The 24,799-nt window shown below is 42.0% G+C and overlaps 1 protein-coding gene across 1 annotated transcript in view; it reads left to right on the top strand.

The window, feature by feature from the left end:
• Window positions 1–11,323: 11,323 nt before the first annotated feature.
• Window positions 11,324–24,799, top strand: part of BBOX1 (gamma-butyrobetaine hydroxylase 1) — a 60,280-nt gene continuing 46,804 nt past the window's right edge. Inside the window, exons 1-2 of the mRNA XM_077818490.1 lie at window positions 11,324–11,560; window positions 14,191–14,305. Coding sequence (XP_077674616.1) covers window positions 11,339–11,560; window positions 14,191–14,305 — 337 coding nt within the window. The 5' untranslated portion in view covers window positions 11,324–11,338. The remainder of the gene's footprint in view (window positions 11,561–14,190; window positions 14,306–24,799) is intronic.

Below are 24,799 nucleotides of genomic sequence, written 5' to 3'. Positions count from 1 at the left end.
ATTTTATGATAGATTGTCTAACACATGGTCTAATGACCTGAACACAGGCTTGCCAGCCAGGAACTCATGAGTTCTAACCCCAGCTTTGCTACTGATTCTCTGTGACCTTGACCACATCCCTTTACTTCTCTGTGCCTCAGTTTCCTTATCTGAATGGAGAGTAATACAACCTACCTGCCTTACAGAGACTTGTGAGAATTAACCAGTTGTTGTTTATAAGATGCCATGTAGTATCCTGATGATTCAGGTCTCTTACCTATAAACATGTTGGGTCAAATGCTCTGCTGATATAAATCCATTGGAGTCAATGGAGTTATGCCAGCCAAGAATGGCAAAATTCACATTGATTTTAATGGGGCCAGCATTTTCACCCCTACATTATAAAATGTGGTTTGTCTGAAACATGTTAAGACTCTGTGTCTGAAGTTTCAGAATATAAAAAGTGGAATATATCTGATTAAGGAGATTCTACTATGGAAAGGAGGAGCAGAACTCAGCTCTTATTTACATAGACATACATCCACTGTAACTCTAGGGTGAATTTAGGCTTTATATTAATCAATGGAGAGAATTTGGCCATTTAATAGCTAAGTGATCTTTTAGTTTACTTACTAAGCTTTATGTATTTCCAACAGTGTAGGTATCTGCCTTTACTAACATGTCTCCCTAATAACTGTGGTTCTTGTCTTTTTAAGACAAAGCAAAATGTTAAACTACCACTCCTGCAATTAACTACCTAATTATAATTGCACATTTCTTTTCTTTGTATTATTATTTAAAACATCTTTATGTCACTTTTTAAAACAGACATGTTTATTTGTTTTGCTCTGCACCTTTTTCACACCACTTCAAAATCTGTACATTATGTTTTCAACCAACTCCACCTAAGCACATCTGCTTTATGTCCAGCCACAACTGCACAAAGATACCACTAATGGAGCCACAGCATCCCATCAGTTTCTTAGCCAAAGTATCAGTTGTAATTGACAAATATTCTTCCTCATCAGTTGTTAGGATTGGGTTTGCCTGCAGGGCAGAAAGAACTTCTAGTTTCAATATGAGTGCCTGACAGGGCGGTATATAGAGCTCGGGTTTCAGGATTACCTAATGAAAGAACATTATGAAATTAGGGATTTACTTTCAGTGGGTGACAGTCGCATATGCAGTGCTCTAGGGAAGTACATGCTGGGGCGGGGAGGCAGTATTGGCATATTTCAGAGTAGCAGCCTTGTTAGTCTGTATTCGCAAAAAGAAAAGGAGTACTTGTGGCACCTTAGAGACTAACCAATTTATTTGAGCATAGGGAGCTGTAGCTCACGAAAGCTCATGCTCAAATAAATTGGTTAGTCTCTAAGGTGCCACAAGTCCTCCTTTTCTTTTTTAGTATTGGCATAGTTTGCCAGAAGCCAGGGTGCTGAAACAAGTTGTATGGGGCGGGGTGCTGAGAGCCTTTGAACTAAACTGTAAACCCTTGGCTGTACATAATGGAAACCACTTCGAGCCAGGGGGTGCAGTAGCACCCCTAGTTCCAGCACTATGGTCAGAAGGGCTGTGCCGCCTCAGCTCCCATTGGGTTGGGGTGCTGAGCCCGCCAGGGTCCGGATTAACAACTGATTAGCGCACTGAAGCGGCCCCCGGCCCGGCTGGGTGCCCTGCCCCGGGGCTGCCAGCAGCGCCTGCCCCACGCCCCGCAGCTGGCCTCCCCAAGCTGGCCGGTGGCTCCTCCCTTCCGGCGGCGGCAGTGGTGGCCTTTCCACTACTTGGCCCGGCTCCCCAGGCCGCAGGTCCCGTCCTCCCCCGCCATCTGTTGCAGGGCACGGCGGCGGCGCCGCAGGATCAGGCCCCTTGGCCGGCGCTGGGGGTTGCAGGTAAGCGCAGCCCGCTCCCCGCGCTCCGATCGCAGCCCCGGCGCCGCGGGAGCAGCTGGCTCTGGCCGCCGAGCGTGGTGGGGGAGGGACAACTTCGCAGCGTCTCCTGTCCCCAGGCCCTGCCGGGGGAGCGAGCCCAGGGCGCCCTACAACAGGGGGCGGGGCACCAGAACACTGGGGCTTACAGGGCGCCAGGGGGGCACCCCAGCCTGAGGGCCGCTGCGGGGAACAGGTGGGGAGGGGGGTCAGGTGTGAGAACGAATGTGGGGGATGCTTCAGAGTGGGACACCCTGTGTTTAGGGAAGGATACGACAGAGGGGTCAGGAAGGGGACACTGGCTTTGGAGAAGGAGCTGCGGGGGGAGGGGAGGTTTCCATACATTTGGATGGTGCTTCTTTAGCACAGGTCATGGATGTGCTCATCAGCTCACCTGCTAGGACTTTGAGGGGTGTTTTCTTGGGAGGGGGTAGTTACAAATGTCCCCCATGTTTGTGGCCCTTAAAGCAGATGATGACCACCATGAAATGCAGCCACCTCTGGGGTGAAGAGCAGCAGCTGACTAGCATTCAGTGGTGGTGGGAGAGCAGGGACATGGTTTTGGCCAAGGGCACCAAGGCAACGTGCTGTCCTTAGGAAGTGTGCCATGTGTCTTTAATGGCCAGGCAAACACTCAGGAGCTCCTTGATTTTTCAGATCTCACCTTCTGTATGGTATATTTAGAAGGATTAAGTACTAAATAAACTGTGGACATCTATGCTCCAGTGAGTCTCCATGTTTCAAATCTGAGGTTCAGACTACTAAACCATTCCTTCAGATTGTTAATTTATTACATGTTTAAATTAGATGTTGGGTTTTAGAGATGGATTTCTTGTGGACTTTGAGTTTTTATTTGGGGTCAAGAGGCTGCATGGAGTAAGGTCTCTACAAACTGGCCCTGGAAAAAAGTACACTTCTCAGATGATTAGAAACATAAGATTTGCCTTACGCTTCAACTAGCAGTTTATTAAATCTGGTAGCTTGCCTTTGGCAGTGAGTAATGGCTGATGCCTCAAAGAATATGAAGAGAAAAATACTTAATGCATCTGGCCAATTGTACACTGCTCTATACTTGGGAAACTTTTCTTTCCTGACCCTGGCAGTAATCAGTTTATGGTGTGAAATGTGAAATTCAATGAGCCCATTTTAACATGTGTAATTAAAAATATTGGTCATAAAATCATCCAGCCCTTTTAAAAAAATTATCCAGTTACAGTAATTGACTTTCTGACCTCCTGTGGGAGGGAGTTCTACAGTGTATTAGTCCAGGGTGTGTTCGGGCTGATGTTTGTAGTGTTTCTACATATGCCAGTTATAGGTGGTCTTGTTGGCCCCTGTGGTCTCAGTGTGGTTTTATGCAGAGTTGGAGTATGAAGTACACCTTGCCAAGTATCACTTTGTAAAGAACCTCAGTCCTAAGGCAATTTGTAACTAGTGCAAAAAGGAATATTTGCAGCATGTTTCAATAAGACACAAAATCTTTCCTCATCTATTTGTAACTCTCACTTACTGAAATGGTCATACCTTTGCAGCCTAGCAGTAGAGGCATGAAAAATCTGAGCACTTAACAGGCCTCATTTGCTTCACTTATGCATGTAACAGTAGTGATTTTTAATTCTTATTTTACTTTTCAGATAAGTGTCTTATGGTAGATTTGCTAGCATACTGTTTTACTTCCAGGCTGTAAATAACATATATAAATCAGGAAAGGTAACTGTTTATTGTTTACTGTATTGATTATATTGATTTGGAAGGTTATGCAGAGTTGAAATAGAACAGAATCCAGACACTGGACTGGCAATTAACCCTGTAGGGAACACATGTTTCTATGGTGCTGCATATATATGTACTCAAATAATATAAACATTACAGACTTTAGATAATACAGTGAAATATGATCATACATAAAATAGCTTTCCTTGCTTCCTTTATTGTTGTCAAGGTTCCTCCCCCACTCTGAACTCTAGGGTACAGATGTGGGGACCTGCATGAAAAACCTCCTAAGCTTATCTTTACCAGCTTAGGTCAAAAATTTCCCCAGGGTACAAAATATTCCCCCCGTTGTCCTTGGACTGGCCGCTACCACCACCAAACTAATACTGGTTACTGGGGAAGAGCTGTTTGGACGCGTCCTTCCCCCCAAAATACTTCCCAAAACCTTGCACCCCACTTCCTGGACAAGGTTTGGTAAAAAAGCCTTACCAATTTGCCTAGGTGACTACAGACCCAGACCCTTGGATCTTAAGAACAATGAACAATCCTCCCAACACTTGCACCCCCCCTTTCCTGGGAAATGTTGGATAAAAAGCCTCACCAATTTGCATAGGTGACCACAGACCCAAACTCTTGGATCTGAGAACAATGAAAAAGCATTCAGTTTTTTACAAGAAGACTTTTAATAGAAAATAGAAGTAAATAAAAATAAAGAAATCCCCCCTGTAAAATCAGGATGGTAGATATCTTACAGGGTAATTAGATTCAAAAAACATAGAGAACCCCTCTAGGCAAAACCTTAAGTTACAAAAAAGATACACAGACAGAAATAGTTATTCTATTCAGCACAATTCTTTTCTCAGCCATTTAAAGAAATCATAATCTAACACATACCTAGCTAGATTACTTACTAAAAGTTCTAAGACTCCATTCCTGGTCTATCCCTGGCAAAGACCAGCATACAGACAGACACACAGACCCTTTGTTTCTCTCCCTCCTCCCAGCTTTTGAAAGTATCTTGTCTCCTCATTGGTCATTTTGGTCAGGTGCCAGCGAGGTTACCTTTAGCTTCTTAACCCTTTACAGGTGAGAGGAGCTTTCCCCTGGCCAGGAGGGATTTCAAAGGGGTTTACCCTTCCCTTTATATTTATGACAATTGTAAATGCTTTTCCTCTGCCTTTTGTCATAGTTTTGGAGGTACATTCACCTATATTATACAAATGTTGCTTTGCAGAGTCTTTCTGGTATTAAGATATGCTTTGTAAACAGGTGCAATTCCCATCCTGCACCAAAGAGGGTGCACACACTTTGGGTTAGATCAGAGGTGGCCAGTATGTGGCTCCGGAGCCACATGAGGGTCTTCAGAAGTTAATATGCAGATCCTTGTATAGGCACCAACTCGGGCTGGAGCTACAGGGATAGCTCAGTGGTTTGAGCATTGGCCTGCTAAACCCAGGGTTGTGAGTTCAATACTTGAGGGGGCCATTTAGGGATGTGGGGCAAAAATTGGGAATTGGCCCTGCTTTGAGCAGGGGGTTGGACTAGATGACCTCCTGAGGTCCCTTCCAACCCTGTGATTCTGTGATCTACAGGCGCTGACTTTCCAGTGTGCCGGAGGGTGCTCACTGCTCAACCCCTGGCTCTGCCACAGGCCCTGCCCCCACTCCACCCCTTCCTGTCCCCTCCCCTGAGCCTGCCATGCCCTTCATCCTCCCCCCCAGAGCCTCGTGCATGCCACAAAACAGCTGATCGGAAGCTGATTGGGGGTGGCTGGGAGGCTGCTGATATATTACTAAAAAGAAAAGGAGTACTTGTGGCACCTTAGAGACTAACCAATTTATTTGAGCATGAGCTTTCGTGAGCTACAGCGAGCTGTAGCTCACGAAAGCTCATGCTCAAATAAATTGGTTAGTCTCTAAGGTGCCACAAGTACTCCTTTTCTTTTTGCGAATACAGACTAACACGGCTGTTACTCTGAAACCTGATATATTACTGTGGCTCTTTGGAAATGTACATTGGTAAATTCTGGCTCCTTCTCAGGCTCAGGCTGGCCACCCCTGGGTTAGATCCTCAATGAGATGCCCTAACCACTTGGATATAGTCATTCTGTCTCACGCTCACCCAATGACTATAATCATTTCCATAGTCAGCTGTTCTCATGTCAGGAACGAGAGCACAGACTCTTAAGAAACAAAGACCCTAGGCTCGATTCTGCTCTTATACCACTGTAAATCAACATGTTTCAGAGTAGCAGCCGTGTTAGTCTGTATTCACAATGCATCTGATGAAGTGAGCTGTAGCTCACGAAAGCTTAAGCTCAAATAAATTTGTTAATCTCTAAGGTGCCACAAGTACTCCTTTTTTCTGGTAAATCAACAGTAACTCTATTGAAGTCGTTGGACTTATGCTGGTGTAAAACCAGTGTGTAAGTGAGAGCAGAATCAGGCAGGCCCCTTCCTGCATTTATGAAAATCTTTAGTTACAAAATAGGGGGTGTGTCTATATGGGGACTCAGGAATATTAAGGCAAATCAACTAAAGGTGTGAAGTCAATGTGCAGAAACCCCCATGTGGATTTCTTCATTCAGGAGTAAAGTGGCCTTAGTTTGCTGTAACTAAAAGGCTCACTTTAATTTATATATTCAATACATTGTTATAACATAAAATAACAACTTTGTTAATTTTCTTTACAGATAATGAGCGAAATCGTCAGTTGGGGTTAATTGCTGTAGCTCCATTTAAGTCAGTAAAATGTTGCCAATTTAGCTAAGGATTTGGCCCAGAGCTTCTGATTTTCCTCACCCTTATGCTGTTGAAAATTGAAAAATTCTGCTGAAATCAGTGGTGTTACACTGAAGTAAGTGAGAGGAGAATCATAGAGGTTTTTGTAAATGTATCTAGGGAAGAATAGTATCACGGGGACTTACTTTGCCAGCTGTGTCTAAGCTGAACTCATTGGTCACAACTGGGATTTGTTTTGAAAATGGACAACATGATATGACTTGAGGAAAACAATAAACAGCCTTTTTATTCATTACACAATAGCTCCAGCCCAGGCAATCACTCCACATTGAATCGATAAGCAGAGGGATTTGGCAACAGGAACTCCTGTATATTTAAAGAAGGAAATGGCTAACTTCACCACAAAGGAAATATCTTTGCCTTTCTCAGCTGTTCCAGAGATTCTTCACAGATTGTTAGCAAATTGAATCGTACTAGAATTGAAGGCAGTTGTTTTATGCTTGTGTAACTCCATTGACTTCAGTAGTTACTCTAGATATACACCAGTGAGGGATCAGAATTAGGCCCTGTAGTGGGGTGCGTGCCCCACTCCTGCAGAAAAGGGGTTAAAAGCAGCCTTGCTAAGCTGATTGGGGAAGCAGCCACAGCTGGGGCCATGCTCAATCAGGGCCCAGCTGGCCCTGAGAAGAGGGTTGTGGGCCAGGAGCTGTGAGGAGTCTCACTCCAGCCCTAGAGGGAGAAGGGCTAGCTGCCTGGGAGGAAGGTACCTGAACTGGAGCAATACTGGGGAATAGGGCAAAGGATCTGGGGAGTCCCAGCCTGGTGAAGGCCCCAGCCTGCTCCTCTCCCCTGGCTCCCAGCCATGCTGCTGGTGAATGCTGGGGGTGGTGGTTCCCCTTGCCTGGGAGCTAGGGGAGCGGAGCGGGCTGGGGCTGGGTCACTCCACTTCCTGCAGGAAGTGGCCAGGCCCCCCTGTGGAGACCAGGGGCTGGGGCCCTATACAGCCCCGCCCCCATGGGGGTGGGGCTGGTAGGGCACGAAAATAGCTAGGGATGGCTCTGCTCCTGGGGAGGGGAGACCCAGAGGGTGGGGGTACTACTGGGGCAGAACCCTGAAGTAAAGGGCACCAGGGTCTGGGAGGGACACAGGGGCCTGAGGCAGGTGAGCCACCGGCCTGTAGAGGGCGTTCCAGGCTGGAATTGAGCTAATTCCAAAGACGACCAGCAGGAGGTTCCGCGCCAGTGAGTCTTTGACTTCTCTGCAGGCCCAAATATTGGGGAAAGTAGCAATGACACACAGTGTTTGTACACCTTTTAAAAAAGCATGCTGGAATATTTTCATCACTGAAGAAAATTAGTATGATAGTTTCAACAGAATTGTTTTTTACCCAAAACATGCTCTAAGACAGAAGTGCAACATGCTGATGTTAGGTTTTGCTGAAATTTTTGAAACAGTCCTTCCCTTTTGAGAGAGTACTAAGGCTGTTTTAATTGCACCCACAGTAAGAAACTAAAGTGAATGTAGAAATCTCAGCTGGTTTCAAAATGGAATAGGCTTTTGCTGCCTCCTTCAAAGAATGACACTGGACTGCTCTCGTATTTCCTGATTAGGGAAAGACCTATGTGGAGAGAATGACCTTTTATCACTTTCTGAAAGTGTCTAGATTCTGGATATGTATTTTAAATTTAGTGTTTGAGAAAGGGTCAGATTGATGGTATTAGAAACTAAAGTCCTCTGTGCACAGAACAAATATAACATTTCCAGTAGTGCAAGCTTTCCCACTTGTAATGGAGCTCATAGTTACTTCCCGTCCAAGATTCTCACAACAATAGGTTATGTAGGGAAGAGCGTAGTACTATGCATCTGATATAGCAACATTTCTGTGTGAACAAGAGTATTGGCTATTTTTAAAAAACAAATTCCCTTAGCATGAAAGGAAAAACAAACAAACAGCTGTAGTAATGGTTATCTGATCTCACTTCTCAAATCCAATGACAATTCTATTTTTAAATTTGTTTTTGGGTTGTAGATGTCCTCTTTATAACATAAATTATGCCCAATGGATAGTTCCCACAGTCTTTATTATCCCTTTTTCCAGAGCCCATTTATGACCTGGTTGGTGGCTTCTCTTATTTTGCATGCTGGCCTTCCTTTCCAAACCACTTGAGAGGTTTACTGCCATCTATTTTGGAACTGATTTTGCTTGCCATGCATTTTGAGTGACTCTGTTATCCATCACTGCAAACAGACACCAGTTAAGCAATACACATCAAAGGAGAACATGAAGCTGGTCAGAGGCTCTAGCTGGACAAATTCCAGCTGTAATTTTCCCTGTGGTTAATTAGTCAGTTGTGAAACTCACATCCTTTCAGCATACACACTTGTTTCCATACAGTGGAGCATAAAAACAGTGCAAATCAGAATTCTTGACCTGAGACTGATAAGCATCAAATAAATATTTGTAATATATCTATAAACATTAAAAATGAAAATACAAGACAATTGCTACCTTATTAATGTACCACATTTCTAGTCCTTCTCTCTTTAAAAAGGGCGATGTTTATTTCTGTACATTATTCACACAATTATAACTTCTGCACCTAATAGCTAAAGCGTAAGGGCAAGAAGCTTGCTCATGAGTGAAACAGAGACTGAAGGCTTTTTGAGAGCCAAATTCTGATCATGCTTCTCTCTGAAGAACTAGAGGCAAGTGTGGAGCTGAATTGTCTGCAAGATATTCTTCCTACGCAAGCTATGGGGAGATTAAGCTGGGAAAAGGAGCAAGACCAGCTGGCAGAAAGAAAGGGTAGTTTGCCCTGGAAGGAAGTTGGACTCAAGTCTCTCTTAGGTTGGCTGACTGGGGAAGCAGCTAACCCCATCACCCTCTCCAAATGCAGCACTGAGCAAACTGGCCAGCTAAGCGTTGAAGGCCAAAAGAGGTGTCAAATTACTGTGCCGCCTCTGTGGAAACAAGAAGCTCCTGCTCCCTGAGGCAAAATGCTTCCTGACCTTCCCCTGGGGCAGTTTATCTCCACACCTTTACAATGGACTGGGCTTTAAAGGCACCGCCCAGCCTTTAGCCATCCTGAGTTATCCTTTTACAAGAACTTCTTGAAATACAGGATTTTATGTAGGACAGCTGATTGTTTCCCCCCCCCCCCCGCCCCCGCCCCCCAAATAACTTGAAAGAACCTTAGAGAATATACAAGGGACTAGAATATCAGCTCGTGTAGCTCCATAGTATTCAGGGAAGGTATGATGATTTACACCAGCTGAGGAACTCTGCCCAAGGTTTGCAATACACTAAAATAGCCATCTTAATCATGTTGATATTTTCACCTTAGTTTGGCATCCAGATCTTCTAGGATTTCAATATTGCAGAAATCCTAATTGTTTCCCAATATTTGCTGAGTAAATCTGTCCTTTAAAGAGTTTAGAATAAGTATCCAATTATTCCATGTTAAAAACAGATTAAAACATTCCAAGTTCTTCCCAAGCGCACACCCTAAAGGTTTGTCTAAAAAATCCCTGTTATATTTGATAAAGAGATTGCAGGCCATTTTGGTGGTGATAATATTTTTATAGTTAGTAGGAATTGGGATTAATGTTTTGCAAAAAGTGATGAATAAACGCATATAGCAGAAATGATCATTCTGGATATGAACCATTGCTTTAGAAGAGAGAGAGGTACCTACAAAGTGTAAATGTGTGAATGTGTGTATAGTTTAGCTGTAATTATGCCTTGCTTGTATGTATTGTTATACAGACTTATTAAAAATGGAGCAAGGTTGATAGACAATAAATGCATCATTGGGATCCTTGAATTAATATGTCCAGAGGGGAAAAAGTAGAAATATTTTATTTTTTCATTCAGTTAAACTAAATAGAAACCAGAAGAGGCGCGAGGATCCCATACTACACAGGTCTTGCTCATAAACAGTGGGGAAAAATGTAAAACCCTGGACCAAATCCTGCAGTCCTTACTAAGGCAGAACACCTGTTGAATCCGTGGGAATGTCTCCTGTGTAAAGACTAAGGGTGAAGCATTAGCCCCATTGAAATCAATGCCAGTTTGCCATTGACTTTAATGGGGGCAGGATTCTGAGCTCGGATATCAAGATTTGCCCACTGGCATCAAAAAAACAAAAAAACGGGACAAACCAGAAACAAACACAAAAGCTTTGAAGTGGTGCGAAGTTTTATTTAAAAAAAAAACTTGGGATTGATTTATTAATTTGGGAAGAGGAGTAATCATATTTCTGAATAAGGTAAATATTCAGTCACAGATTCTGTTCTTAGTTTAATATTTGATGCATCCTGTGTCCACAGATTTCCCTTGCAGGGGGATTGTTCAATCTTCTAACTGATATCATCATTAACTATATAAGTTGAGATAGGATACGGTACATTAAAGCCTACATTTTCGAAAGCAACTAGTGATTTTGAGTACCTCAAGTTTTGGGTGCCCATTTTGAGATCCTGATTTTCAGAAAGTTTTCAGCTTACTGAAAATCAGGCCCCTATAAGGTATATCAAATTGAGGAGAAGTTGAGGCACCACCCAAATTCACTAGTCGCCGTAGAAAATTTAGGCCTAAATATACATTTGTCTTTGGGCAAAACTTCTACACTATGGGGAACGTGTATTCTCAGGAGTTCAGGGGGAAGGAAGAAAGAGAAGGGGAAATTAGCTTTTTTTTTTTGTACATTATCTTTTTATCTCTATTCTTTCTATAATTAATTTTGTTCTTATTTATAGTACTCGGAGGAACTTGCACTGGTAAAAAGGCATTCTTGCTCTGACGATTTTGTAATAGTCAAAATGTGGAATGCTGTGGCTAAAAACCTATTAAGGACTAAAGTCCACCAAGACTGTTCACGCACTCTGCTGCTAGTGCAAAAGGGCAGGAGTATTCTTACAAGACCGCCTTCCTCTAGGAATCATTGGCAGCATACAGCTGGAGCAGTTCAGCCTTTCAGCATGAGTACAAGTATCCAGAAGGTGGAAGCTTTGGACGTGAATAATTTTGTCCGTATTCAGTGGGAAGATGGGAGTAAGAGCCTTTACCCTGCTGTATGGCTAAGAGACAACTGCCAGTGCCCTGACTGCTTCCTGCATTCTGCTAAAGCACGCAAACTGCTTTTGGAAGACCTGGATGTTAACATTGGGGTGAAGGAGGTCACTTTGACAGATAGACAAAAGGTATTTTTTAAAAGAAATTTCGCTTTCATGTGTACATTTGTATAATAATTCTTGCCAATCCATTCATCAGCAACCTGAATGGAGAGAATAGTACTGCAGCTGGAATATCAGAATATGCCATAATCATGGATCCGCAAATCATATTGTGTATTTGCAGGCTTTCTAGGTATAACTGTCATTTGAGGAATCCAAATCCTTTCATTTTATGTCATTCTTACGGTAAAATCCACTTCAAAAATGTTAAGCATAAGGTATAGGAACCCCCAAATGTTCTTATTTAGTTTTTTCTTAATTAACTTTAAATAAGATAAAACATTTTTACCATAGCCTTCACTTCTTAATCTCTAGGAGCTGGTGTGAGGATAAAATTGCAGACTCTTAATACCTTAGTCTTTCACTCCCTCAGACTTCTTTCCCTCTGTGTGTCTAACTCCTTTATGGAGGAAGGATAGTATGACTCCCCCACAAAGAAAGTAACTGTCTCATACCTGGTACGCTGTCTTTCTTCCTGCAGGAGACTTCTGTTTGTGATGTCACAGTAAAGCATGGAGTCCTTAAAGGCCACAGCAGGGAAATTCTTTACTTGATTTAATAAATAGTTTCTAATTTGTTTTATAAAAGAGCATTTTTAAATTTATTTTACCTGACATTTACAAATATATAAAGTAAAATTTGAGGAGAGAACCCTCCTTTGAGTCAGATCTGCCCTCAGTCTCCACTGTGGAATCTCAGTGAAATCAATGAGATTGCATGGATGTAACTAAGGGCGGGACTTGACCCTTTATATTCTTGCCAGCAAATAGTAAATGTTATAAAACAGATATGCAAACTCGATTCCCTTTATTTATTTTATTATTAATAATGTCCCTTAGCACTGGTATCTTCAACATGCTTGGGCAACAAAATGGCAAATGAAATTAATGAGGATAAATGCAAAGAAATGCACATTGGAAAAAATAACCCCAACTATACATACAATATGATGGGGGCTAATTTAGCTACAACTAATCAGGAGAAAGATCTTGAAGTCATCGTGGATAGTTCTCTGAAGACGTCCACGCAGTGTGCAGCGGCAGTCAAAAAAGCACATGGGATGTTAGGAATCATTAAAAAAGGGATAAGAGAATAAGATGGAGAATATCTTATTGCCCTTATATAAATCCATGGTACGCCCACATCTTGAATAGTGCGTACGGATATGGTCCCCTCATCTCAAAAAAGATATACTAGCATTAGAAAAGGTTCAGAAAAGGGCAATTAAAATTATTAGGGGTTTGGAACGGATCCCATATGAGGAGAGATTAAAGAGGCTAGGACTTTTCAGCTTGGAAAAGGGGGGATATGATAGAGGTATATAAAATCATGAGTGGTGTGGAGAAAGTGAATAAGGAAAAGTTATTTACTTCTTCCCATAATGTAAGAACTAGGGGCCACCAAATTAAATTAATGGGTAGCAGGTTTAAAACAAAGGAAATTCGTCTTCACTCAGCGCACAGTCAACCTGTGGAACTCCTTGCCTGAGGAGGTTGTGAAGGCTAGGATTATAACAGGGTTTAAAAGAGAACTGGATAAATTCGTGGAGGTTAAGTCCATTAATGGCGATTAGCCAGGATGGGTAAAGAATGATGTCCCTAGCCTTTGTTTGTCAGAGGGTGGACATGGATGGCAGGAGAGAGATCACTAGCTCATTACCTGCTAGGTTCACTCCCTCTGGGGCACCTGGCATTGGCCATGGTCGGTAGACAGGATACTGAGCTGGATGGACTTTTGGTCTGACCCAGTATGGCCGTTCTTATGCTTTACAAACGTGGGAGGGAAATAAGGGTTATTATCCCCATTTTGCAGTTGAGGAAGCTCAGATGCAGAGTTGACATGATTTGCTCAAGGCTACACAGTGAGTGGGTGGCAGAGCCAGGATTAATACTCAGGAGTTCCTGGCTTCCAGTCCCGTGCTCTGTCCATTAGCACGCATTGTTTGTCTGAATTGTCTGCATACAAGGTAAACGCCTACTTTACCCGTACATATGAATTATAATTATTAATTAAACTGTAAGCTCTTTAGAGAAGAGCACCTAGCACAGGGGGACACTAATTCATAACTAACAGAAATAGATTTTAAAGGTATTCCCATCCACTCCTCTTGTGTCTTTCTCCTTCAGTCCTTCCAAGTGATCATCCCCTTCACTCCCAAACTATTGTCACTTCCTCCACCCTTTTCCTCCTTGTCACTCCCTGCAATGAAGTGCTGCCCTTCACAGTCTATTCATGTCCTGCTTTATTTTACTGCTGGGACCCAAACAGAACATCCCACTGCTAAAGGGCAGCATGGATAAAGAATGAAAGCATCCAGCACCAGTCAGGAAGCCCCTTCTTCATTGTGAAACTGACCTCTTGTAAAAGGAGGGAATGTAGGTAATGCTTAAATGGACTTTTGAAAGTGTTTGCAGTTATATAAATAACAAGAGGTTGCCCACAAGAGACATTTTATTGCAAAGTAGCAAGTAATATATTTCAATTATATTTCTAGTAAGGAGATTGAATTTTCCTGGTCCCTTTGGTAGCTGTTTCAGGTAGGCAGATTTAATTGAATCTCTCATTGTTAATTGTCTTTTTTTATTTTATGATATAAGGTGTATATTACATGGCCAGACAAACACACCAGTGAATTTGAGGCTGAATGGCTGAAGAAAAGGTGCTTTTCTGAACAAGCAAGAGCAGAAATGCAAGAAGAATTATTTTTACCAGGTAAAAAGAAAAGGAGTACTTGTGGCACCTTAGAGACTAACAAATTTATTTGAGCATAAGCTTTCGTGAGCTACAGCTCACTTCATTGGATTCACCAGGTAGGGACTAAAATCTAATCTGTTATGCATTTCTTAAAACTATATAGACTGTCACATATCTATAGGTCCACAGGACAGCATATATTTATATAATATAGCCCTTGTTTTGTTTTATGAAGTTTTGGACAGAATTTTAAAGGCATTGTAGCTGAAATGAAAAGGGCTCATTTATTTTTCTTGTCTCTATGTTAATAAGTAGCTAAGTGACACACGAAGAATCCTGTGCTAAAGTTTTTCGAGTTTCCTTTACATCATGATATCTAGAGTTTTATTGTCATTCTCCAATAATGTGGTGGTTATGTTCTCTAGAAAATGAATTTCCCTGGCTGGGATGATGTAGTTGGAGATTGGTCCTGCTCTGAGCAGGGGGTTGGACTAGATGACCTCCTGAGGTCCCTTCCAACCCTGATATTCTGTGATTCTATGAATTAACTTGTACACCATGCTATATAATGCTGTTCACATTTCTGTTGACATAATATGATATTGGTGCACAAACAGGAAGCACTGTTAAAAAGCTGGCTCTTACTCTTGAGTGACCCACCATCACCAACCCCAGACCACTGGGTTTGCTGCAGTGCGTGGATGCATATAGCTTTAGCCCCTCTCTCCTTGCTTGCTGTAGTACTGTGAGCAGGTAAAGTACTGAAGCTGACAAAATTTCTGCTCTCATCCTTGACAGGGTCTCTTTATGTCAGTTCTGCTCTGCAAGAAAAGTGATTCATTCTGGATTAAGAGTGATGATTTTATCTGTTAAAACAGGAATGTAGTTTTTATGAAAAGTGACTGGAGACGGGCTACAAAAATCCGATCTGAAATATGCATTTCCCAAAAGTTCAGCAGTGTGCAGGTTAGGGGTTTGGGTTGGGCTCATTTCTAAGCACAACAAAAGGACAGATGCTGGAAGTTTGCAAATAATCATGGGGATGTAGGGGGGGGAGGCACAGCAGGAGGTAGTTACTTTTGTTTCATTTTTAACTTTATTTTAGGGAGCTACAGGTGAAAAAAGAAAATTCCAAGACACATGGGGCTTGAAACTCTCCTGTGTCTGGGCTATGCTCAGTACGGAAGGGGGATGAGTATCAGGGAACCAGTTACAGCTTCCTGATTTGTAGCTGGCATGAGTTAGAGCATCCTAACAGAGTTCTGCTCCCTCCCTTCAACCTTCCCTGCCCCTGCCATGGCTCCTATAATGGGGTCAGTTGGAGCATCTGATGCAGGAGCCAGCTGTACACCAGCTGACAGCTTTCCCCTTCACTCACCCCCCACCCCCAACAATGGGACTCTCAGCTGGCCCGGTATGGCCAGAATCCAGCTCATTGTACCTCCTGAATGGCACAAGGCATCTGGTTTAGAATTGAGATCCTGGCACCTGATGCAAAGTTGCACAGAAACAACCAGTCAATACAGGTAAGGGTATTGTTTGCAATCATATAACAACTAAAATTGTTGCAGGTAGGTGGCAGAGTCTGGGAAGACAAAATACTTCATTTGATTCAGTGGTTCTCGGCCTGCGGGCTATGGGCCGTTTGCGGCCCAATCAGCACACAGCTGCAGCCCATGTGACATCCTTAGGCCACACACGTAGTATATAGTGTGGATGCAATCCACTTAACACAAAGAAAGCTGCACATGCGGCCCACAATGGTAAATAGGTTGAGAACCACCGATTGGATTAGTAAATTTTTGCCATGTGGCAGAATAATCTGTGGTTGTCTGCCTGTTTGTCTGTTCAATAGTATGGGTTTTATTCATAATAAGACAAACATACATTCTGGGCCAGATTCACCTCCAGTAGCTCCAGGGAAGTTTTCAAATTATAGTTTCTTGCTCAGAAATCTCAGGCATACTGTAATATTGCACCTTGGCATGGTCTGAGTTTTTGTTGGCTTCATTTTTAGTTACCAGTTCAAAGGTATACACTTCTAATCTTGGGGCATTTTGTGAAGTCTTCAAATGATATCAGGCCCAAACTCTCAGTCTCATGTTTAAATCAATTAAAACCCTGAATAATTCCATATATTAACTACTCAGGAGAGATTGAATATAATTTATGCTCATGCTTAGCAGTTTCTTATCTTTCTCAAAATCCCTTGTTCTTTTTTTACAGTTTCTGACACTAGCTCAAATAGCCTTGAAACATCTGTTCCCCTGAGAGAGATGCTTCCCTGGGTTCCCCGTTACTGCCTGATTCAAAGCCCATTGAAGTTAATGGGAGTCTTTCCATTCACTTAATGGAACTTTGGATCAGGCCGTTGAAACTTTCAGAATGGGAACATTTATTGTATAGAGGCAGAAAGTTAGTCTCCTGTCTTTCCGCAGAAAACAACTCTAGTTTCTCTTCTCCTTTTTTCTGGGGAGGGTTGGCGGAAGGTGGCTTGAGTTTCTCCCTGGGATCCACATGCAGAAAGGACCCATATTTGTTGAGTGTACCTGTCATATGCGGAAGTGTTGGCAGCCATCTCTGTGGCACTTTTTCCCCTGCAAAGGGAAGGTGCTGAGCTGGCTGAGTTGTGGGTAAGGATTGGGCAGTCAGACTTTAATAACTAAGGAAGGGGATACTTTGTTGTTTGGTCAATAGTTTTCAGAAATTTGGTGTTCCATGATAAAGATGAGACAATTGTTTATATATATTGTAATACAGCAATGATATTGATAATTGAGCTGGCTTTATGTTCTTGTGTGTCTTTCTGCTCTTCACCATGTTCCAGGAAAAGAAGTGGTTGGATACAGTGAACAGCTTCTTTTAATTTTCCTCAGATTTCATTTACAAATGGAAGCTTTCATTATGTAAATTGAGTGTTTGCTTTCTAGACACACATGGCCTGATTCTCCTCTTACACTGGTATAAATAAGGAGTAACTCTCTTGAAGTCATTTACTCTGGTGCAAAACGCATGTAAATTAAGAGGAGAATCGGGTCCCAGTGGTATGATGTTACCAGTCTATCATACCAAGCCAATACTCTTTCTGAACAATTGTAATAGCTAGTCTAATCCCTAACCATCATGCCTTAGGTTAGAGGTTAACCTCTACTGTTGATATTGTCACAGTGGTGGCATTTCTTTTACAAGTAGTTATTTGTTTTTGCTATTGCGTAATTTCACCTTTTTATGATAGCTGTTGGTAAAGAACAACATTTCTGGTTTCAAAAAGTAGGTGTCAAAAGTATGTCAAAATCATAGAGAGGAGGAACAAACACATCTGATTTATTGAATGCTCCCTGTCCCCATGTGTGTACCAGTATCTGAGGGTCCTGGCCCCAGGTAAGCCAGGCACTAGAGGGTTCTTGCCTTTCTGGGTGTGCTTGAGTACCACTTCCTAATGCTTTCATGTGATCTAAGGTGTCACTGTCCCCTGGCGGTGTCTGAGACCCACTCCCTGCCCTGCCTTGGGTGTGCTGGGATTTGGCGGCCTTTGACTATCTATGAGGGTCTGTCCGTGGCGGTGAGTTGTATGGGCCCATGGTGCCTGGGCTCCAGCAAATTCAGGGCCCTGAAGGCCCAGCTCCACCAACGTTCGGGTCCGGGTCTCTCCCCGGCCCCTCCTGCTGCCCTGTTCACCTCCCCAAGAGTGTCTCTTGGCCCCTCTAGTGCCACATTACATACAAATGTTAAATAATATTAAGTGATATTTGTGACGGTGGACACCTGTCCTTCAGAAACAGGTCTGAGACCATTTCCCACCAACCGCCAAAATGCCGTCAGATGGTAACTTCCGGTTACTCCTGATGTAGGCTGACTTTGGGTTTCTTGTACCTTCAGCTGAAACAGCTGGTTCCTGGCAGACAGGATATTGGACTAGAAGACAACTGATAAGTTGAGTTTGGTAATTCCTCAATTCCAGTGAACTGACAACCTAGCAAAGGCTGGCTCTCCAGTTCATTAATAAGCGCATGAGCCATGCAGTCCTCCAGGTTTTTTTTTAAACACATAAGTCTGTTTTGTATCAGCCATACCATAATTGGGTTTGAAAGTCATGAATGAGCTCCACTGGACTTGCATTTCATTCCTTGTGAAATGCTCAGCTATTAAGTTTTCCTGTAAAGGTTTTGAAAAATAAACAATTTTCAATGGAGCGATTTCAGCTCTGCCATGAAAGTGAGGATGAAGACTGCCAAACTGCTGATGGTTCATCTTTAATGTTTCTTAACTGCTCAGCTTTTTATAACTTGTATCCTTGAATCCTATCCTATGGTAGCAAAATGGACATTATATTGACTATACTTAAAGAGTGGAAAGAATATGCAATGCTGACATGATAGAATAATGAAAAATGTGAGTGGGACTGGGTACCACCAGGAAACACTGGCAAAGAACACAATCCTTGTTGAGAACAGCTGTTTAATAGATTCTCAAGCTGTAGATTTTCTTGGATAAAAGAAAAATAATGTTCCCTGTTGTTCCGCATATGGGAAAATAATATGTTTTGTGTGACGTAGAATTTTACAATACATTTTATTATGCAGTCATTTAAATAATTTAGATGGAAGAATTTAAGTATTTTAAAAGCACAGCTTCTTTTCAATTTTATAATTTGGAAAATATACTTAAATCTAGATACCCCCAACCCCTACAATCCCTTCCAAAATTATAAGAGTTTGTAGAGCAAGTAATTGCACTAAATGTGAAGGTATGGTCCTGTATTGCCCCTGGCTTTGGGAGCTGAGGCGGAAATATCTGCAAAGATACCTTTACATTTCTTCCCCTGTTGTTTGTCTCCCCGCTCCCCTGCCCCCATTGGAACCACTCTACTTGCAATTCCTCTGGCTCTGGTGGTTCCTGGGACTTCAGAAGTAGCTCCAAGGGGCAGGAAAAGGGAGTTCTGCTGAAAAGATAGTACAGCCAGGTTGTAGTTTCAGCTCCGTGGGGCAAAAGAGGTGGAATGATGTGTGTGTTCATCCCAGTTCATTCACTACTCCCCTCAGCCTGCCTATTCTCTGTCCCTCCCTCTGCATGGACTCAGACCATGGTCAAGGCACAGAGTTGGGGGGGGGATCAATGCCTTCCAAGAGTGAATGGGAAGAATCACATGCTGAAGGTCCTCTCTGCTCAGGCATTAGGGTACACAGTCTAAGCCATAGCAGTGAATCAGTAGAGAAGCCTTTCACTTATGTTAATGCAAATGTACTTAAACTAAAAGTGATGCACACTCATATCAGAAATATATGCTGGAAACTGTGGGTCTGATCCAAAGCACTTTGAAATCAATGGAAAGATACTTTTGATACCAGCAGAGTTGGATCAAGTCCTAAAAGATCATTGTTAAAAAACAAAAACTAACAAGTCAAGCATAACAGTTTTAAAAGCTGTAGGATATGCTATGTTAATATTGTGAATGACTATCAGTCCAATTTAATCTGAGGTATTTGTAAAGTGTTTATCATTACTTCTGTTATAACCAGTAGTCCAACTATAGAAAACGTATAGGACTGTCAGCCAGTTTCTTCTTTTTTAATGGTAAAAAATAACAGCCTTCAACTAGTACTTAAGTACACTGAGTTACTGCCAATTTTTGGATATGTTTATTACTGCAGATATTGTTTGCACTGTTGTTGTTGCCGCCAAATTGGTCCCAGGATATTGGAGAGACAAGGTGGGTGACTTAATATCTTTTATTGGACCTACTTCTGTTGGTGAAAGACGAGCTTTGTAAGATTGTCATATTCTGGGGTGCAATTCAGACCAGTGAGAGGTTGTCACTGGTTGTCTGGTAACACTGAGTGACTTTAAAATGCTCTGCTGCTGTAGCTCCTTGTGGGTATGTCTACACAGCAAAGAAAAATCTGTGACTGGTCCATGCCAGCCGACTTGGGCTCGTGGAGCTCTGGCTGTGGGGCTGTTGAATTGCTGTGCAGGCTTCTGAGCTTGGGCTAGCGTCCAGGCTTTAGAACCCTGAGGGGTGGGAAGTTCCCAGAGCTTGGGCTCTAGCCCGAGTCCAGAAGTCTACACAGCAATGAAAGAGCTCCACAGTCCAAGCCTTGTGAGCCCGAGTCAGCTGGCATGGGCCAGGTGTGGGTTTTTCTTTGCTGTGTAGAAATACACATACCTTGTGTGGATGCTCCCAGCCAGCATACAAGCATGCACTTGGTGTCTGTGTGTTGAGCAGCCCTGGTTCAGCAACTCTGACTCTAGCAGCCTGCTTGTTATACCACAATCACACTCTGGTCTACGCCAGCCTTGGTTACTACTAGCCAAGTGACCCCCAACACATCCCCAGTCCCAAATTTCCCCCAAACTGGCCGCCCTGAAATGTCCAACTCTCTCCTGGAACATCCAGAGGAGCAATAAGGTCTGTTGCTCCTTTAAAGAGACAAAATCACAGCAGCTTGTTGCTTTAACTGGAGTTAATAATCACTTCAAGACAAACACAATACTGGGTTAATTTAAAGTAAACCATAAATAAATTATTTAATCCGAAAAAGAGAGGTTTTAAGTCAGTTCAGGTATAAGGGATAAAGACAGAGGTGGCTATGGCAAATAAAAGTGAAAAATGCTTTCTTAACAAAACTACAGTCTTGGTTCAAGGTAAGATTCTTCCCACACTTCCTTCCAGTAAGATGGTCAGGATATCCCACAAAGTGCTCAGTTCCTTTGTCATCTTAGGTTAAAAACCTGAAGAAGAGCTCTGTAAGATCGAAAGCTTGTCTCTTTCACCAACAGAAGTTGGAACAATAAAATATATTACCTCACCCACCTTGTCTAACTGCAGATGTGTCATTTTATGGTGGTAGTTATTTTAAGGAACATTTCCCCCTTCTTTCTGTCCATGCAGATGATGCCTTTTTGATATTCAGAAAGCTTTATTCTGAATTATCCAGACTATGATCTTGTCTTTAGAATCAATATGAGAGTTGTCACTCTTGTTTGATTTTCATAGCTTTATTTTGGCAGCTGGAAATAGTTGGGAGGGGATGCTACTGCACCCCCTGGCTTGAAGTGGTTTCCATTTATATGCAGGGTTTACAGTTTGGATCAATAGCTCTTAGCACCCCCACTATAAAAATTGTTCCAGCACCTCTGTTTGGCAGATTAAATATTAAATGCAAACAGCTATATTATTACAATGCTAAAGTTTCAGATTTAGCGCCTTACTCCTCAATGTCCCTCTCATTGATTAGCAGGATCCAGCTCCTAAATGTAAAGGTTCCAATTCAGCAGAACATTTAAACGCTGAAGTGCATGCACAAATGCTTTGCTAAATACAGATGAGATTTCTCATGTGTTTAAAACTAAGCACACATCTAAGTTCTTTGTTGGGTTGGGACCAAAGTCAGGAAAAGTCAGCACAGAAACCCTTTCCAGTGTTGCCAACTCTCATTATTTTATCATGAGTTCCATGATATTCGCTGTTTTTATTTCCTTAAAGTCCAGCTTGTTGTTCAAGTGATTATGTGAGAATTCCAACTTTAATTTTTAAAAAATTGTTTTTGCCCTTATGGTTGTGCAAAAGAGTTTTAAAACATGACCCTAGTGTATTCTAAAGACTCAGAAACCAGAGTGGGAAAAAGAAAACACCACATTTATTAATAAGCCATAAGTTTTCGAGAGCTGATAGTTTTTGAATGCTTTGGGTTGACAATACTATGTATATATGAGAAGTACAGACACTCCTGTGTGGCTGAATTTCCATGGTTTCTTCTCACCTCTTCCTGAAGCACCTATTTGGGGAGAGTTTTACATGTGGGAACAAAAATGTGAGTCTGGTTATTGTGGACCCACAATTATAGGGCAAAAATAAAGGCTCTCTCAAAATCAGGCCATTTAGCGTTCAGCCATTTTGGATTATTTCTGCACAAAAAATTGGATACATTTTTTAATGCAAATATATATACATGATATGCACACAGAGAGATAATGAGAGAAATTGTAGGTTTTCCTAAAACTATTTTGAAAAATTAATCTTTGACCTTAGACAAAGCTTACAAGTATGTCTACTCGAGGAGAGAATATTTGAAAAAGTCATAAACAAGTGATGCTAAGTGTATATCAGCAGTGGGTTTGCAGTCTACACATGACTAGACTCATAGACTTTAAAGCCAGAAAGAAGCATCATGATCATCTAGTCAGACCTCCTGCACAATGTAGGCCACATAACCTCATTGACGCACTGCTGCAATAGTCTAACAACCACTGGCTGAGTTACTGAAGTCCTCAAATCTTGAATTAAAGGCTTCAGGTTACATAGAATGCACCGTTTCCTCTAGTTCAAACTAGCAAGTGACTCGTATCCCATGCTTCAGAGGAAGGCAAAAACAGAAAACAAAAAAACTAGGCCTCTGCCAAATATAGCAGTCAGTTAGACCCACCAGCCAGACACCTGGGAAAGAATTATCTGTAGGAACTCAGAGCCCTCCCCATCTAATGACCCATCTCCAGCCACTGGAGATATTTGCTAATAGCGGTCACAAATGGGCGGTATGCCATCATAGACAATCTCATCAGACTATCCCCTTATCAATCTCTGTCATAAACTTATCAAGCTCTATCTTAAAACAAGTTAGGTTGTTTGTCCCCGCTACTCCCTTTGGAAGGTTGCTTCGGAACTTCACTCCTCTGATGGTTAGAAATCTTTGTCTAATTTCAAGCCTAAACTTATTGACCACCAGTTTATATCCATTTATTCTCTTGCCAGCATTGGCTCTTAACTTAAATAACTCCTCTCCTTCCCTGGTGTTCATCCCTCTGATGTTTTCATAGAGAGCAATCGTATCTTCTCTCATCCTTTGTTTTGTTAGGCTAAACAAGCCAAGCTCCTTAAGTCTCCTCTCGTAAGTTAGGTTCTCCATTCCTCCGATCATCCTAATAACACTTTCCTATTTCTGCTGGAAACACCTTGCCTGATGCTTATGAGGATTGCATTAACCTTTTTCATGGCTGCATCACATTGGTGACGATCGACCAATATACCCAGGTCTTTCTCCTCCTCTGTCACTTTCAAGGGCTTCTAGCAAAAATTCTTGTTAGTCCCTAAGTACATGACTTTGTACTTTGCATGGTTACATTTCATCCCATTTCTGTTACTCCGATTTTCAAGGTCATCCAAATCTTGTACGATCCTCCTCTATATCGGTAATACCTCCCAACTTAGTATCATCCACAGATTTCATTAGCCCACTCCCACTTTTTGTGCAAGCTCATTAATGAAAATATTAAATAAAATTGGTCCCAAGACTAGTCTTTGAGGAATTCCACTAGTAACCTCCCTCCAATCTGGCAGTTCATCTCTCAGCATGACCTGTTGTAATCTCCCCTTTAACCAGTTCCTTACCCACCTTTCAATTCTTGGAATAATCCCCATCTTCTACAATTTAATAATTTCCCATGTGAAACTGTATCAGATGCTTTACTGAAATCCAGGTAGCTTAGATCTCTTGCATTTCTTTGTCTAGAAAATCAATTATCTTCTCAAAGAGGGAAATCAGGTTCGTCTGGCAAGATCTACCCTTCGTAAAAGGTATTGTTATATTTTATCCTATTTACCTCCAAGTTCTTAACTACTCTCTCTTTCAAAATTTGTTCTAAGATCTTGTATGCAGTTGAGGTCAAATAATGGGTCTGTAGTTTCCCAGATCACTTTTTACCTCTTTCTTATATATAGTTACTATATTTGTAGTTCTCCAGTCATTGAGTACAACCCTGAGTTTGCAGATTCATGGAAAACCCTTGCTATTGGGCTTGCAATTTCATGTCCCAGTTCCTTTAATATTCTTGGATGGAGATAATCCTGAGCCCCCGATTTGGTCCCATTAAGCTGTTTGAGTTTGGCTTTCACCTTGGATGTGGTCATTTCAACTTCCATATCCTCGTTTTCATTAGGCCACCAAACTCCTCATTGCCTCAGTTTTTAATAAGAGTGAAGTATTCATTTAGGTGTTGGGCCATACCTAGATTGTCTTGAATCTCCACCCCATCCTCAGCGCTTAGCAGTCCCACTTCTTTCCTTGTTTTCTTTTTATTTATATGGCTAATTAACCCTTTACAGTTGGTTTTAATTTCTTTTGCAAGGTTCAAATCTGCTTGGCTTTGGGAAGTTCTCACTTTTTTACCCTAAAGTTTCTGTTCTCCAAGAGGTAGCTTTTCTTGCTGATCCATCCCTTTTTTCCATTCTGTGTAGGCTTTTTGCTTTCTCTTAATAACCTGTTGAAGATGCTTGTTCATCCAGTTTGGTCTGCAATACTTCCCTACGAATTTATTCCCCTTGCTTGGGATGCAGGCTTCAGATAGTTTCTGCAACTGTGACTTAAAGTGATTCCAAGCCTCCTCCATATTCAGATCCTTGAGTTCTTCAGTCCAGTCCACTTCCCTAACTAATTCCCTTAAATTTTTTAAAGTTTGCCATTTTGAAATTAGGGACCCGAATTGCACACCTGTTTGTTTATCCTTTCATTTATTTTA

Source organism: Eretmochelys imbricata, chromosome 6 (genome assembly GCF_965152235.1).
Source record: "Eretmochelys imbricata isolate rEreImb1 chromosome 6, rEreImb1.hap1, whole genome shotgun sequence".
NCBI classification, from domain to species: domain Eukaryota; kingdom Metazoa; phylum Chordata; order Testudines; family Cheloniidae; genus Eretmochelys; species Eretmochelys imbricata.
Note: the sequence above shows the minus strand (reverse complement) of the source record. Positions and strands in the feature narration are given on the sequence as shown.